The sequence below is a fragment of the Megalobrama amblycephala genome, linkage group LG13 (assembly GCF_018812025.1).
Source record: "Megalobrama amblycephala isolate DHTTF-2021 linkage group LG13, ASM1881202v1, whole genome shotgun sequence".
NCBI lineage: Eukaryota > Metazoa > Chordata > Actinopteri > Cypriniformes > Xenocyprididae > Megalobrama > Megalobrama amblycephala.
In genome coordinates this window covers 9,249,401-9,266,054 of record NC_063056.1, presented here as the reverse complement: position 1 = coordinate 9,266,054, position 16,654 = coordinate 9,249,401, and the positions used below count along the sequence as shown (strand labels likewise).

The 16,654-nt window shown below is 38.8% G+C and overlaps 1 protein-coding gene across 5 annotated transcripts in view; it reads left to right on the top strand.

Moving 5' to 3' along the window:
- adamtsl4 (ADAMTS-like 4) overlaps window positions 1–16,654 on the top strand; it is a 109,687-nt gene that overhangs the window by 9,882 nt on the left and 83,151 nt on the right. The window contains exon 2 of one of the 5 annotated variants that reach the window (XM_048152077.1): window positions 68–174. The exons of 1 other annotated variant lie outside the window; for it this stretch is intronic. Coding sequence is in view for 2 of the 4 variants with exons in the window: in XM_048152075.1 (XP_048008032.1) it covers window positions 14,172–14,194 (23 nt within the window). In the remaining 2 variants the exon portion in view is untranslated. Of the gene's footprint in view, window positions 1–67; window positions 175–1,048; window positions 1,068–13,742; window positions 14,195–16,654 lie in introns of those variants that run through there. 3 more of the 5 variants (XM_048152079.1, XM_048152075.1, XM_048152076.1) reach the window with 3 other exon arrangements.

Below are 16,654 nucleotides of genomic sequence, written 5' to 3'. Positions count from 1 at the left end.
TCATTATATACATCATACATAAGCTATATTGCCAAATCTACCCGATTTTTTTTTTTTTTTATACCAGCAGAAAAATATACCAGGATATATTCTCTTGAGACTCCATTGCTTCAGACCGGTCATTGTTGATGATATGCTAAAGCCCGCCCACACGTTGTCGTGATTGGTTACAAGGTAGGTCTTTTTCACTGCAGTTTTAACGGTGTTGACTTATGAATTTGCGCATGGTTTGTCTTAAAGCATAATAAAACACCACACAGACATACAAACAACATTAAAAACTTGATTTTCACCACAGGGGAACTTTAAGTGTTTTAGGAAACATGTAAAAACACTACAAATGCTCGTTCAATACGATTAAGTGCACGTCATTTCATCAAGGGTGGAAGTGAGATCAACCACAGTTTATTTCATTACTTATTTTTGATCAGACTAAGGGTGTGTCTCAATCAGTTCCCTAGCTCCCGAGCTCGTGAATCAGTATATCGTGTACACGAATTCGGGCACTGATAAGGACAGTAAAAGATGCTGGTTCACTACACATTGGGACACTTATGACTCTATTTCCAGCAACGTGACAACGTCCTCATTGTACAACATCACCACTGGTATTTATGAACAACAACAGAGCTGATATTTTCTGACATTACTTGTAATGTTATTTAAAGTACATTGTGATTAATTATTTGCTTGTTACATATACGTGCAACATTTCAGCCGTGAATAAATTATAAACGTTAGCTAGATTATGTTCATTACCTGTCTAGCAATGTATGTTTATGCTGAAATATAATAAAATAACGGTTTGTATTTTAAAAAACATCTATCGCGCATCGTTATGTGTAGTGAGTTGGCTCACGTGATTCAAGTTTCGCGCTTCAGAACTTCCGTTAAGGGAGCATAGTGAGCATCGATGCTCCCTGGTTTTCACGGTGCATTGTGGGACTTTTCAGGGAGCGAACGTTTCAGTGCCCTGGAAGGATTCTGCGATTGAGACAGCCCTTAAAATGGCCGACTCCCTGGTCAGTGCCCTGACTACTGAACAAGGGAGCTGATTGAGACACAGGGTAAGTAAAGACCACCTCTTCTCACTGAATTAAATATGGAAATATCATGAGGTCATGTGATAACAATGTGTCTATTAGAAACCTTGTTGCATTCTGGGTAATATTTCACATACTGTTTATTTATTTTTTTAATAGAAGGCAGTATGCAGTAAAGCAATATGTTATTATTCAATTCCGAATGTAGCCTGAGTGTTTTCAATTTAGTTTTTTGGCCATTTCATTCATAGTCTCTAGAGGACAGGAAATGATCAGGAAATGTCTTAAGTGAGATTTGAGCTTGCATCGTCCACATGTGCTCCATGGCTCAATGTGTTGGATCATGTGTGCTAACTCTAGGCCACAGCTCTAACTGTGCATTACTTCACATTAAAAGAAAAGCATCTGCAAAATGACAAATAACCAGAATTTCAGTGGCATTAAGCTGTCATAGGTGATGGAATGCTTTCTGAGTTACGATTATGCACTGAAGCTTTATTGTGAACAGCTTTATTGCCATTTCAATTGCTGTTAGTTTCCGTTTTCAAACTTTCCCAGCAATATTTTGGTGTATGGATGTGTGCTAAGCATTTTCTGCTGCAGACCCAACGCCGTCAGCATGAATGAAGACTCTGAGCTTCCTGTTAAACACATTACACCAGCATGAGGCATTTGGACTGGCAGTGTAAAGCCATCTGTCGTTAACTAACGTGACCCGCCTTGACGAGTGTCATGTTTGCGGTCAGCTAAGTTGACGTGGAGGCACTGTTGAACGCTGTCACACCTCACTGTTCCTACAGCAAAAGCATTTATCAGACCAAGAGATTAAGACTGGTAGATGTATGAAATAATGGATCTGGAAATGTGCCATATTTCTTGAGTCCATGTGAAGTCCATAAAATCATTTTAAGGTGACTACACACTAATTACAATAAAACATGCACTGTAAAAAAAAAAAAAAATGGCAGCTGTGGTTGCCAGAATAATTTTATAAAAATGTTGTACTTAAGTGTGTTAAGAAACATTGTCATGAATAAGTGTACTATCTTTAAGTGCACTTAAAGGATTAGTTCACTTTCAAATTAAATTTTCCTCATAATAATCTCACCCTCATGTCATCCAAGATGTCCATGTTCTTATTTCTTCAGTCGAAAAAAAATTAAGGTTTTTGGATTATTGGATTATTCTCCTTATAGTGGACTTCGATGGCCTCCAAATGGTTGAAGGTCAAAATTACAGTTTCAGTGCAGCTTCAAAGCATTCTACACGATCCCAGACAAGAAATAAGGGTCTTATCTAGAGAATCCATCACTCATTTTCTAAAAAAAAATAAAAAAATATATGTTTTAACCATAAATGCTCATCTTGAACTAGCTCTCTTCTCTATTTGAATTCCAGCAGTGTAGATGCTGCTAAGTGTATTACTGCCCTCCACAGGTCAAAGTTTGAACTAATTGTTATATACTTGCACTAGCATATTGTATATGACAATTTAGTTCAAACTTTAACCTGTGGAGGGCAGTTTAAAATGTTTAAAATGTAATTTTTTTTAGAAAATGAGTGATGGTTTCTCTAGATAAAACCCTAATTTCTTGTCTGGGATTGTGTAGAGTGCTTTGAAGCTGCACTGAAACTGTAATTTTGACCTTTAACTGTTTGGAGGCCATTGAAGTCCACTATATGGAGAAATGTTTTCATCACCTGGAATGTTTTCATCAAAAACCTTAATTTCTTTTCAACTGAACAAAGAAAGACATGAACATCTTGGATGACATGGGGGTGAGTAAATTATCAGGAAATTTTAATTTGAAAGTGAACTAATCCTTTAAGTGGTCTTTTATTTCATTATTATTATATTATCCGCAGTTTTTTTAAACATACTTTTAATATTTGAGTTCCAGCTTGTAGAAATCCAACTGACTATATTCATGTTGATTTCTATCCACATCATCACTGCCATCAGATGGAGGGGAAAAAAGCCAAAAGCTCTTAGACATTTCAGAATGACACTCATGGTAACTCAATTATGGGACTCCGCTCTGAATAAGTTACAAATGGTCAGCAGCAGAATCAGGTCTTTGCTCTAGATTTGATTTGTTCAGGTTGCGCGTCGGCCTTGTGGTCAGACGGTTCAACAGACATGTTCTGTCCAGTCTGTTTGTTGTTATTATGCATCCATGTGCAGCTGAATAGCAGAGGGTCACCCTCTTTTTGTGCTGATAATTGGAATAACATCACCGGACGTCTTTGTCAGCCAATTAACATCCATTTCGAGTCGTCCATTCCTCCTGGCCTCAGTGACCCCTGAAGCCGCTCACCCCGGTGGGTGTCCCCTTAACAGGCCCCTTATGCATCTTGTCTCCTTGCTTCAAGGATGGAAATTAGTAGACTGACTGTTTCCTTCTTTCTTTCTCTGTTCTTACAAGAGCACACAGTCTGCTCTTTGATCTCCACGGCCATAATGTCAGTGGAATGAGGCAAATATTGACTCCATCTGACCCAAACCAATCATTCCCATCTCAGTCTCTCCCTCTTGCTCACTTTTTCTGTTTGCTGAATGTAGATTATTTTTACTGCAAGGGTTTTCTTAGCTTTTGAAATGTGTTTTCTTAGTAGGCATGTTTCTTTTCTTCTCTCGCTTTACCTTCTTTTCTCCCTTGACTCTTTTTTTGCCAGGTCCCAAACCAAGCACATTTTATACCCTCCACTTACGGTATTAGTGATTTTTGCTCAGTGCGCTATTATTATTAAGCTTTTAGTATTATGAACAACATGCTTAGTGCTAGAGATGTGAAACACGTAACTCAGGTGTGACATACAGTATCAAAGTGCCCCTCTTTTTTTAAATAGCCAAGAGCATTTAATTGTATTGTAGTGTACTTCTAGTGTACTTCACATCTTAAAAAGTATATTTAAAAAAACAACAACAACAAAAAAAAAAAAAACTATCTACAGATAATAACGGTGCTGGTCATATAATTAGAATATCATCAAAAAGTTGATTTATTTCACCAATTCCATTCAAAAAGTGAAACTTGTATGTTATATTCATTCATTACACAGAGACTGATATATTTCAAATGTTTATTTCTTTTTATTTTGATGATTATAACTGACAACTAAGGAAAATCCCAAATTCAGTATCTCAGAAAATTAGAATATTAAGACAAATACAAAGAAAGGATTTTTAGAAATCTTGGCCAAATGAAAAGAATGAACATGAAAAGTATGAGCATGTACAGCACTCAATACTTAGTTGGGGCTCCTTTTGCCCGAATTACTGTCGATCAGTCTGTGGCACTGCTCAGGTGTAATGAGAGCCCAGGTTGCTCAGATAGTGGCCTTCAGCTCTTCTGCATTGTTGGGTCTGGCATATCGCATCTTCCTCTTCACAATACCCCATAGATTTTCTATAGGGTTAAAGTCAATTGAGTTTGCTGGCCAATTAAGAACAGGGATACCATGGTCCTTAAACCAGGTACTGGTAGCTTTGGCACTGTGTGCAGGTGCCAAGTCCTGTTGGAAAATGAAATCTGCATCTCCACAAAGTTGGTCAGCAGCAGGAAGCATGAAGTGCTCTAAAACTTCCTGCTATATGGCTGTGTTGACCTTAGACCCCAGAAAACACAGTGGACCAACACCAGCAGATGACATGGCACCCCAAACCATCACTGACTGTGGAAACTTTACACTGGACCTCAAGCAACGTGGATTGTGTGCCTCTCCTCTCTTCCTCCAGACTCTGGGACCCTGATTTCCAAAGGAAATGCAAAATTTACTTTCATCAGAGAACATAACTTTGGACCACTCAGCAGCAGTCCAGTCCTTTTTGTCTTTAGACGCTTCTGACGCTGTCTGTTGTTCAAGAGTGGCTTGAGACAAGGAATGCGACAGCTGAAACCCATGTCTTGCATACATCTGTGCGTAGTGGTTCTTGAAGCACCGACTCCAGCTGCAGTCCACTCTTTGTGAATTTCCCCCACATTTTTGAATGGGTTTTATTTCACAATCCTCTCCAGGGTGCGGTTATCCCTATTACTTGTACACTTTTTTCTACCACATCTTTTCCTTCCCTTCGCCTCTCTATTAATGTGCTTGGACACAGAGCTCTGTGAACAGCCAGCCTCTTTTGCAATGACCTTTTGTGTCTTGCCCTCCTTGTGCAAGGTGTCAATGGTCGTCTTTTGGACAACTATCAAGTCAGCAGTCTTCCCCATGATTGTGTAGCCTACAGAACTAGACTGAGAGACCATTTAAAGGTCTTTGCAGGTGTTTTGAGTTAATTAGCTGATTAGAGTGTGGCACCAGGTATCTTCAATATTGAACCTTTTCACAATATTCTAATTTTCTGAGATAATGAATTTGGGATTTTCCTTAGTTGTCAGTTATAATCATCAAAATTAAAAGAAATAAATATTTGAAATATATCAGTCTGTGTGTAATGAATGAATATAATATACAAATTTCACTTTTTGAATGGAATTTGAAATAAATCAACTTTTTGATGATATTCTAATTATATGACCAGCACCTGTATATTAGCACTCCAGTAAAATCAAGGCACATTTATTTATATGTCATTTTATTCAAAAGATTGCTTAAAAGCAAGCAGCTTTACAGTATCAATTACAAAAACAGTGTCAGTGCTTCATTTCATCAGAAGCACAACTTCATTTTCTACTATAAAGCAGCTATCCAGTGTGTTCATGTTTTCACCCGCGGTGATCTTACCTCGACGAACTTGACAGATGAAATGAGTCAGATCCCTCCTATTATGTTATCATCACGGACCAATGGTAGTACGAAGGTGTTTTGCAGCTGGTGCAAACTTTTTCTTTGGCAAGCTGTTTCGAACTCCCATAACGAACACAAAAAGAATTTCGTTTTGGCCTGATTTTTTCCGAAATGACATCAGTTAATTCTTCGATTTTGTTTGAAGTATATCGGGTAACACTTTAGAATAATGGTCCGTCATTAATAAGTAACTATGCAGGAAGTAGTGCAGGACTAATGAGTAGTACTACATTAACACTTCAGCTAGTACTATTAACTAATATAGAAACAAGCTTAACTAATCAGTAAGTAATATCAAATTTAGGACTAAGATAGTTCCTTATTAGCTAATCAATAATTAGAGAATGAGATTGGCATCATTAAGAACTAATAGGTAACTAAGACAAATTATAAAGAATTACTAATTAAAACATTAAAGTGTCTAAAATGTGAGCAATTGTCTTTTTTTACTCTCAACGTGGTCATGAAATGCATCATTAATTACTCAAGTGTTACCTAGTCACTATGCAGGAACTACTAGTGATCAGGACCATTATTTTAAAGTGAAAAACATCCACCGCTTCGCACTCAAGCACGCCGCGCCAGTGTCTCGCCCCAAGATGGCCGTCATGCCAGCGTCATGCCATGCCAGAGTCTCGTTAGGCCATGCCAGAGTCTTGTCATGCCACGCCAGAGCCTCATCATGCCACACCAGAGCCTCGTCATGCCACGCCAGAGCCTCGCCTTGCCACGCCAGAGCCTCGTCATGCCACGCCAGAGCCTCGCCTTGCCACGCCAGAGCCTCGTCATGCCACGCCAGAGTCTCGTCATGCCACGCCAGAGCCTCGTCATGCCACGCCAGAGCCTCGTCATGCCACGCCAGAGCCTCGCCTTGCCACGCCAGAGCCTCGTCATGCCACGCCAGAGTCTCGTCATGCCATGCCAGAGCCTCGTCATGCCACGCCAAAGTCTCGTTAGGCCACGCCAGAGCCTCGTCATGCCACGCCAGAGCCTCGTCATGCCACGCCAGAGCCTCGCCTTGCCACGGCTGCCACGCCAGAGCCTCGCCATGCCACAGCTGCCACGCCAGAGCCTCGCCATGCCACGGCTGCCACACCTGAGCCTCGCCATGCCACGGCTGCCAAGCTCTTGCGACTGCAGAGCTTGGTACACCAGCGAACCATGGCCCAGGTCCTCCACTGCATTGGGACCCCACGCTCCAAGGCTCAGGTCCTCCCACGCTCCATGGCCCAGGTCCTCCCACGCTTCAAGGCCCAGGTCCTCTCATGCTCCACGGCCCAGGTCCTCCCACACTCCACGGCCCAGGTCCTCCCATGCTCCACAGCCCAGGTCCTCCCATGCTCCACGGCCCAGGTCCCGCCACGCTCCACGGCCCTGGTCGTCCCATGCCCCACGGCCCAGGCCCGCCTCTGCCTTGCCCAGGTCCCCCTATTCCCCTGCGTGGGCCTGGCCCACCATCCCTCCCCCAAGACCACCCTCCTGAACTATAGTTTTTTTGTTTTTTTTCATGTTGGGCGTCAGGAGCCGCCCTTAGTGGGGGAGATTCTGTCATGTCATGTCATGTCTTGTTTTGGTTTTGTTTCATGTTCACGGTTTCTGGTTTATTTTCATAGTTATGCTTTGTTTGTTTTGCCATGTGTTTTGTATCATGTGATTCCATTGCCCTCATGTGTTCTTGTCATGTGCTTCCCCTGTCTCATGTGTCATGTTCTGATTGGTTGTCATTGTCATGTGATTTCAGTTCTGTCTTGCCATTGGTCCTCTGTCTTCATTGTTCACAGGTGTTCCTTGTTTTGTCATTAGTCTCCCTGTTTAAATAGCCCTCATGTTCCATTGTAATCTTGTCTAGCTTTGTTTTATGTAACCTGTTGTTGTTGAGTGTATGATCAAGTCAAGTCAAGTCGCGTCTTTGTTTTTGTTCATGTTATGTTTTTGTTATGGATTATTTACATTAATAAAACTGCACTTGGGTTCTTAACTACGCTCGCCTCCAGTGGACTCCCTCTACGTTACACAGAGATTTAGAAGATCCTTTGAAAAAAACTAAATTTAATAATGTACCCACAGAGAATACGCAGGAGAACACAACCATACACTCTAAAAAATGCTGGGTTAAAAACAACCCAAGTTGGGTTGAAAATGGACCCAGTGAATGGGTTTAACCCAACCACTGAGTTTGTCCATTTTCAACCCTACTTGGGTTGTTTTTAACCCAGCATTTTTTAGAGTGTAGAGACTGCAAAAAGAACTGAGGAAACTAAAGGCTTAAATCAAAAAGGAATAATGAGGGAACAAATGACCAACAGGTGAATGTAATTAGTGAACTAAATAGGGAACACAGACAGGCAGACAATCAGAGAAACCAAAACACCATGATAATGAAACAGAACATACACATTACACCAGGGTTCCTCACATCTTGCCCTGGATGGCCAATACCCTGCAGAGTTTAGCTCCAACCCTGTTCAAACACACCTGAGCAAGCTAATGAAGGTCTTCAGGATCACTAGAAAATCACAGGTAGGTGAGATTGATTGGGGTTTAAGCTAAATTCTGCAGGGCATTGGCCGTCCAGGACTGGATCTGAGGAACCCTGCGTGACATCTTTAGCTTGAACGTGATTTGCTACTTGCTATTGCAATTTGTGTATCTGCTAAAAGTACATTTTGCAATAGCACTTATGCGTTCAATATGGATAAGCAACACCCCAATTCTGATCTCATGTGCTTTTAAAAAGTAAAATATTTCAAATGTTTTGTCTGCTGTAACATGAGGAGGGGTTAATGTCAGCAGTTAAACCCTCTGGAGGATGGGATAGGTCATTTAGAGGAAGGTCACCTAAGGGTCTCGCTGTGCTAAGCTGAGATAACACTAATTTAAGATTAAGTGACAGATACTAACACACAAGTACATACAAGTACATCAATAATGCATGTTGAAACATAACAGTCCACAGCATTAAAGTCAATACATCTTTGTCTATAAAGGCTCTCAATCTCACACACACACAAAATATTTCTATATAAGTACTGTGCATTACAGTTTTTAAAAAAAGATATTATTGCTTTTATTCAGCAAGGATGCATTAAAATTGATTTTTTTTAAAAGTGACAGTAAAAGATTTCTAATGCTGTTCTTTTGAACTTTCTTTTCATTAAAGAATCATGATAAAGAAAAATATGAAGCAGCAGAACTGTTTTTTAACATGGATAATAATCAGAAATGTTTCTTGAGCAGCAAATCAGCATATTAGAATGATTTCTGAAAAATCATGTGACACTGAAGACTGGAGTAATGATGCTGAAAATTCAGCTTTGATCACAGGAATAATTTACATTTTAGAATATAATCAGATAGAAAAGAGTTATTTTAAATTGTAATAATATTTTATATTATTACTGTTTTTACTGTATTTTTGATCAAACAAATGCAAGAGATTTCTTTCAAAATCATTAAAAAAATCTTACCGACCCCAAACTTTCGACCAGTAGAGTTTTAAGATCCTTTGCATAATGTTTCAACATGAATTTTATCTTTCTTTTCAGCTTTGAATTCTTTTCATTAATCCTTTTGTGTCTCTAGCTGCTTTCCTCTCTGCTTTACTCAGATTTGCCATTATATCTCGAGGTTATGATTTAATCCAAGATAGGTCAGAATACACCCACAGAAACATGAACTTTATCCAGTGTACAAGCACTGAAGCACAGCGGTCACCCAACATTTCTCTCAGCATGATTACGATATGCTATCTTGTTTGTTAGATACACAAGTTATCATTGTTCTGCTATATTGGTATGATAACAGGCTTTGAACGTCTCTTGTGTGGTTTCCTTTCACCTCTCACAACACTTTGTTCATGCGGTGTGTCCTCACAGAGGGAATCATGCAGTAGCTCTGCATTCAGTGATTTATATAGTTTTCCTCTGATCTCATGGGCTCATGTGGCACTCATGCATGAATTATCAGTTATCAGTGTATCTTGACATGCTTGACTGGCCCTGTTCTCAACGTTTTTGAATCTATCCGCCCCTCCCTTAACACTAAACAAATGCTGTCAGTTTCACACCACCGTGTTTTTAAGTGTGATTTCAAGATTTTTATCTCCCTTTGAAGACTTCTGTGCAGCCGAGACCACTCAGACTGGCCTTTTTTTTTCTTAAAACATTAATTCTCATTGGAATTATTTTGATGTATATCTGATCATTTTGAGGTCTGAGTAAAACGAGTAAAAAATATCCAGTCATTAGGAATCATTATGTTGATCTCTCTTGAGCTTTATTGAGAGTGTTTTTTAAGCATTCATTGACATTAATTACAGTATAGATTTTACTGTCAGTCTTAAATATTTTGTGTGGTCTCAGACATTTCATATCTATAAAGTATGAAACCACATTAAATATCTGGATACAAAGATTTGGCAAATATTAAAACAAGTATTGTATTGTAATGTTTCCACACATTGTATTGGAATGTTTCCACACCACTGTCTCTTTTACGATTGTGGGCAAGAATAAAGTAAATAGGGTCTATATCTCAAGATTTTAAGTAAAATTCCACTATATTTCAGTCACGAAACGGGGCACATGCAGACACAGGTTCTTTACGTGCAATATGCAAGCAATCACATCATGGCACAAGCTGATTGGCCTCTGCTGATCGTGCAGCCAATGAGATTGCTTGCTCAACATTTAATTAGTCTGGTTCAGTGTTTGCTGTAGCACGCTATCAGAGTTCCTTTGAACCCCTCCACCTCCCCAGCTCCACCTGCCTAGATCTGCTATGGAGTTCATGTATGTCTTTATGCAACAGCAGCATGTCTCACCGCAGTGTGTCTGTGTATCTGTTAGCAGTAGCATACTTGTTCTGCAATACTTGAGCAGTTGCAGCAGTGTTTAAACTACAATTACAATGTCATCATTTTAGTAAATAACTTAGTAATAACAGTTATGTAAAAAGTCAACACAAGTGCGGCCAGGGGAAGTTGTTACAATGGAACCTGCCATTAAAACGTCTATTATACGACATTTAAAGTGCCCCTGTTATGGATTTTTGAAAATTACCTTTCATGTAGTGTATAACATAGCTCTAAGTGAATGAAAACATCCTGCAAAATTTTAAATCTGAAAGTGCACCGTATATAAAGTTATTGTCTCTCAAATGTAAGAGTCGACTCTGAGTCAATTAAACGAGTCGTTTGTAAAACAAATTCCAAGCCGTTTTGTTGTGAAGTCACAACGAAACATTAACATATTGCCCGCACACTTATTGCACGTGCAGATGCCGGGGAAAATTTATTTTTTCCACAGCAGTACAATCTTTTGTTGTGTTCCCGTCATTTTACTGACGACTGCTTCTCAAACCTCGAGTTTAACGCAGGATTCAAAAAACGCTTGGTCTTAAAATATGGATCAATGCCCAGTTTATTTGGACCAGCTTGCTCCTCTGAATCTCATCCTGTAAGTATGATTAATAATTTATGTTTATATTTTCTAGCGATCATTCAAGATTCGTAGTTTTGTATATTATGTTGTGTAACGTACACCCTAGTCTGTATGTCTCCTGCTAACTTACATTTTTGTAGTTTTGCTATTCAGATATATGAGTTTACAGTCATATATCTGATAAAAAAGGCATTATAGGGACATTTTAAGTTTTAAAACCAATAAGTATGAGTACTGTAAACTCATATACATTAAGTTAAATTATCTTATATTTTAGTGTTAGTTTAGTCAATCATTAGAGTTAACTCAACTTAAAGATTTTAAATTTATTCCACTCATTCAGTTTGAATTCAGGTAACAAATCTAAGTCTTAACAACTATATAGCTAAATGGTTTGAGGAAAACGATTGCCTTAAAGGTGCAATATGTAAGAATTTTGCAGTAAAATATCCAAAAACCACTAGGCCAGTGTTATACAGTATATTTTGTTCAGTTGAGTACTTACAATATCCCAAGTGTTTCCAACTATTTGTAAATCGTGAGAAAATTGCAATTTTAACCAAGGCTCCGGGACGTGTGAGGAGTCGCCTGTCAATTGCGTCATACCCGTGTTACCGTCGGCTTCCGGTTTTATTTTGTAGCAACCATGGAAACACCAAAGACGCTTTAATATTTACATGTTTTAATAGCCAAGGGAACAACTGTTTTGATATATTTATAGAAAACTAATTATTGTTATATAGCTCAACATGTTTAGTCTTATTGTTTAAATCTAATTTTCTTGATTTTTTGTGAGTACCATGCTTTACTATGCCTCAGAGAAAAAACACTATTTTGTCAAGTAGCTAACATAGCATAATCAGATGCAGCTTTATTTTTAGTAACAGTAATACAGCATTTTCTCCATCATACAATACGTTTTAAAATTAATTGAATGCCATTTATCAACACAAGCCATCCAGCATTTAATATGATATTCTAAAATCGATCTATCTTACTGCAGTGTGTAACAGTGTCTCACAGCAGCCGCCGAGCGAACGCACAGAGTAACGTTATAACATCATTTTCAACACTCTCAAATGTGTCCAATATGATAAACAGAGCTGTGTTACCTCATACTCATGACCGGAATAGTGGAAGCGGCGCCGGCGACTGTGACATAATAAAAGTTCCGCTGCTCGCAGCGTGTGTTGCGCAATCGCTCCAGCGGCCTCGTTCAGCTCCCACAACACTCGGTCCTGCTCTGCTTCATACTACAGTAACGTTAATAATCGCATCCATGAACATGATTTCTTCCCGAGTCCTATCCCAATTCTTTTGCACCGTCCAATGAGGTGAAGGCCACATGTCCCAAGATTCTGTGTCATCAAGCTACGCCTTTGTTTTGAATAGGCCTCTAGTGACTTCTAGCAGCAGAAAATGTTACATATTGCACCTTTAAATGATTTAAGTTCATTAAACTCATAGTAATAAGTTAGTAGAACACAAACATTCACAAACACACTTGGTTAAATGTTAGATAGCAAATAACACATGCTATTTTAATTATATTATTTTTCAACAGCATATATGGTGTTACAAGTTTTGCAGCCCATCCTCAACCTAACTACAGGCTCTACTCTTCACCACAATGGTAACCCTAGTGGTAACCCTAACTAACAGAACCCAACACACCCAATGTAAATCCTAACATATCACACCATTAAACACCAACTCATGTCTCCCTATTTTAATCTTGTGCAAAAACACACAAAATAACACTTAATTTAAAAATTGATTTTCCTTATACAGTCTGACGCAAAGCATGATGGGTATTAGAAATATGCTGTAACTCAACTCAATTATTTTAAGTTCAGCTTACTAAAATCAAATTTTGAGTTCATGCAACTTTTTTCTATTAAGTACAATGAACTTTATTATTATTTTAGTGAAATGAACTAATTTTAATTAATTTTACTGTTCGTTTTTACAGTGCAAAACAATTCTGTAACAATACAAAAATATAAATATTGTAATTAACATGAATATAACATTTTTAAAAATTTGTTTATTTTATCATAATTATTTGATATTGTGAATGAATTATTTCATATTTAATTTTGTGTTTAATTAATTAACATTACTTAAAATATTAATATTGTGTATTTTTTCATTATTATTTTACTGTTTAAATTTTGCTGCCAGTTCCATTATTCCATCATATGGAGTGACATGCCCTATTATTGGTCAAAAGGTCAGTGTGTGTCCAAAAATTGATTTTTCGGTAAAAACCCCAGCCTGAGAAACACTGAGTAAAAAGAGCAACTGCTAGTCTCCGCTATGTGGTGTGGTGATATTAAAAGTAAACATTATGCACTATTAATAGTGCTGTGTTATCTGCGTGATACTGATATGGTGTTCACTGCTGAGCAAATATCTTACATAGACTGCTGAAAAGTGATGACACGTACAGGTGTGTGTCAGAGTGAACAAATGAAATTAAGAAAAAACAGTGAGAGGAATGTAGTGCTATGAGAGGGAAAGAGAAAAACAGATGGAGAGAGAGAGAGAGAGAGAGAGAGAGAGTGGCGTAGTGTCCGTGTGGCCCCTGCAGGCCCCCGAGCTGTCCAGCGTCACACCAGCTTTACGCAAGGACAAAAAAAGTTGTCGGGTTAACGACAGAAAAAAAAAAACGAAAAAAAAAACGACACCCCTCCCTCTCTTACCCGAGGGGAGTGTGTGAGAGAGTGTGTAACAGAATAGAGAACGAGTCTGAAGAAACGAGGAAAAGTTCGCCAAGCAACTTCGTGACCTCCGCGGATCTTGTGTTTGTCCCTTTCGCGCTTTCACAAACTTGACGCAGAACGGATTTGTACGCGAGACGGTGTGAGGAGTTCACGCGCAGGAGGAGAGAATGAGGACTGGATCTGTGAGCAGGTAACACAAACACCATCCGCGCACATGCACTCAACATCGCGCGGAATGACAGCACGCCACACTGACGCGCGGTTTTGTGACTTTTGTATCAGATGGAGACACAGTAAGTGTCCACTGGCTCCGGGCGCAAGGGGACGGGGGAGGAATTCTGTCCCAGGTTCGAGTCGGGCTAGATCACAACCGCAAGAATTAGCCTACTATTAGACTGTTCTTGACCAGATCAGACGACTGGACTGGGCGGCTGTGAATAATTAAATAGTAGCCTACATGGACGGCGGTTTATAAATACAAATTAATAACTGATTTTTATTTATTTATTTATTTTACCAGCGATGCTATACAAGAACCATTTTTGGTTCCCCATAACCTTTAAGTGAACATTTCTTAAAAGAATCATTTTACTTATTGTGCTGCAAAACATTTAAAAAAGCTAATGAAAATGATTTATTTTATCTTTTGTGGAATGGTTCCATGGATGTTGAAGGTTCTTTATGGAACCAGATGGCAAATAAGAACCTTTATTTTTTAAGAGTGCAATGATCATAATGTGGATGGGCTTAAAGAAGAAGCAATTCAACTTTTTCAGTTGTAGTGGGATGCTTTGAATTCTGATCCACGAACATTCCTCTAGGATTATTTGGCGCGTTTAAAGAGCTAATAGCAGAGCTCTTGTGTAGCCTAGTCTTATAAGGACGCAGGCTTTGTGGCGGGTTTCTCCAGTAGACTGCAGCGGCCGGGTGAAAAACGTGGCCGGAGGCGGGGGGTCTTTACTGCGGCTCTAGCGACCCTGTTCCGCGCGCTGGGACTGTATAGTTCTGGCCTGATGGTGTCCTGAGGTTTCCGTGGTGCGCCGCTTTAACCCACATCTATGATTACGGGTCTGTGGCTGCACTCAAAATGTCATGCATCATTTTACACTATTCAGAAATACTAATAGTAAACCACAGATTATGTGGAAACTCATCAGGCAGATAAACATTATTGGTACAAACAACCCTCGTGTTCTCTTGAGACAGATTGCCATAAGTTATTGGAGACCCCTGTGCTGTACTGTAAACTAATAACAGGAATTTTGAAATTTAACCCATTATCTTCACTTCATGTAAACAATTTTCCTCCGATACAACTACTATCCTATGCAGACAGATAGATTTAAGCTTTAAGCCTCTGTTGTACCACATAGAGCTCATGCACTTTCAGACTTGATTGCTGTTATCTAAGAGAGTAACATGGTTTCTGGGTCGATCTGACCGCAAGAAAATGAAAAATACAAACACACTTGATATTTTTATTCCAAATGTTACTCCATGTTAGGAATCCTTTTTGCCATGACTGTTTATAAATACTGGGATCATTACAAGAACATTTTGATATTAATCAATATAAAGTGAACATTGTGTTATATTCTGATTGTGTAAATGTTGTAGTTGCCATAATCAGATTGAACCAATATTCTGGTTTCTGGAAGTATGTTAAACAGTATATGGTATATCCATGAGTGAACATTCATTTATATCTGCACGTGTCCAGTTAAAAGTATTTCTGGGTGATCTTGTTTTTTGATCGAGGAGGTGACTTTTATTTACTAAAATTTGAAAGGCTTAAACAGAATAATTAGAAAATTATGTGCATGTAAACATAAATGCTTATCCAATATCACATTAATCCCTTAATAAATAACATTGTCTCATAATTAACTATGGTTAATGCATTTGCTGTCACTGTTCGAACATCCCTCAGATGCTGATCCTAACCACTAATGGCTATTTAATGTGTTAACCACTGAGATTGTTCATAATTATTTGTCTTGCTAAACAGCTCGCTGTAACATTATAACGCTGCTTTTTCACACTGTATATCTTTGGCACCACAATTCAGGGTTATCATTGCTTCACCTTGCTTCATTATCCAGGGTTAAAAGTGGAGTTTTTAGTGTTAAAAATGGCTAGGAAAAGTCCTTACCACAAGCTAAGTTACTAGAATATACAATAAAGGTACTTTCACCTTGTAATTTAGCACTGCTTTTGCTGTGTTAACCCCACATTAGGGCTTTTCACACACTTGAAATAGTTAGCCCTGGGTCATTCTAAACTCGGGTTAATGGAATCCTGGGTTATCTTGCTTCACGTTTCACATGGCCCATAATTTACCTAGGTTAACAATTAATTAATTAATTGGATAAATGCAGCACGCAACCTGTTTACATAAAAGCTCTAGCATTGCGCATGCTTGTATTGCTGACTGTACTATAGAGTTGATACTGAATGGACATTTCAGGCTATAAAGGTAAGAATAAAACGGTCTGATCTTAACTCAAATTGTCAGGGTTTTTGTCAGCATTTGACATTTTTCCTCTCAAATGCTGAATTTGCTGTTCATTTTCAATGCACAGTGTTTCCGTGACTGTGCCACAAGCACTCAAAAGTAGGGCTTTCCATACTGTGCTTAACCCTGGATTAT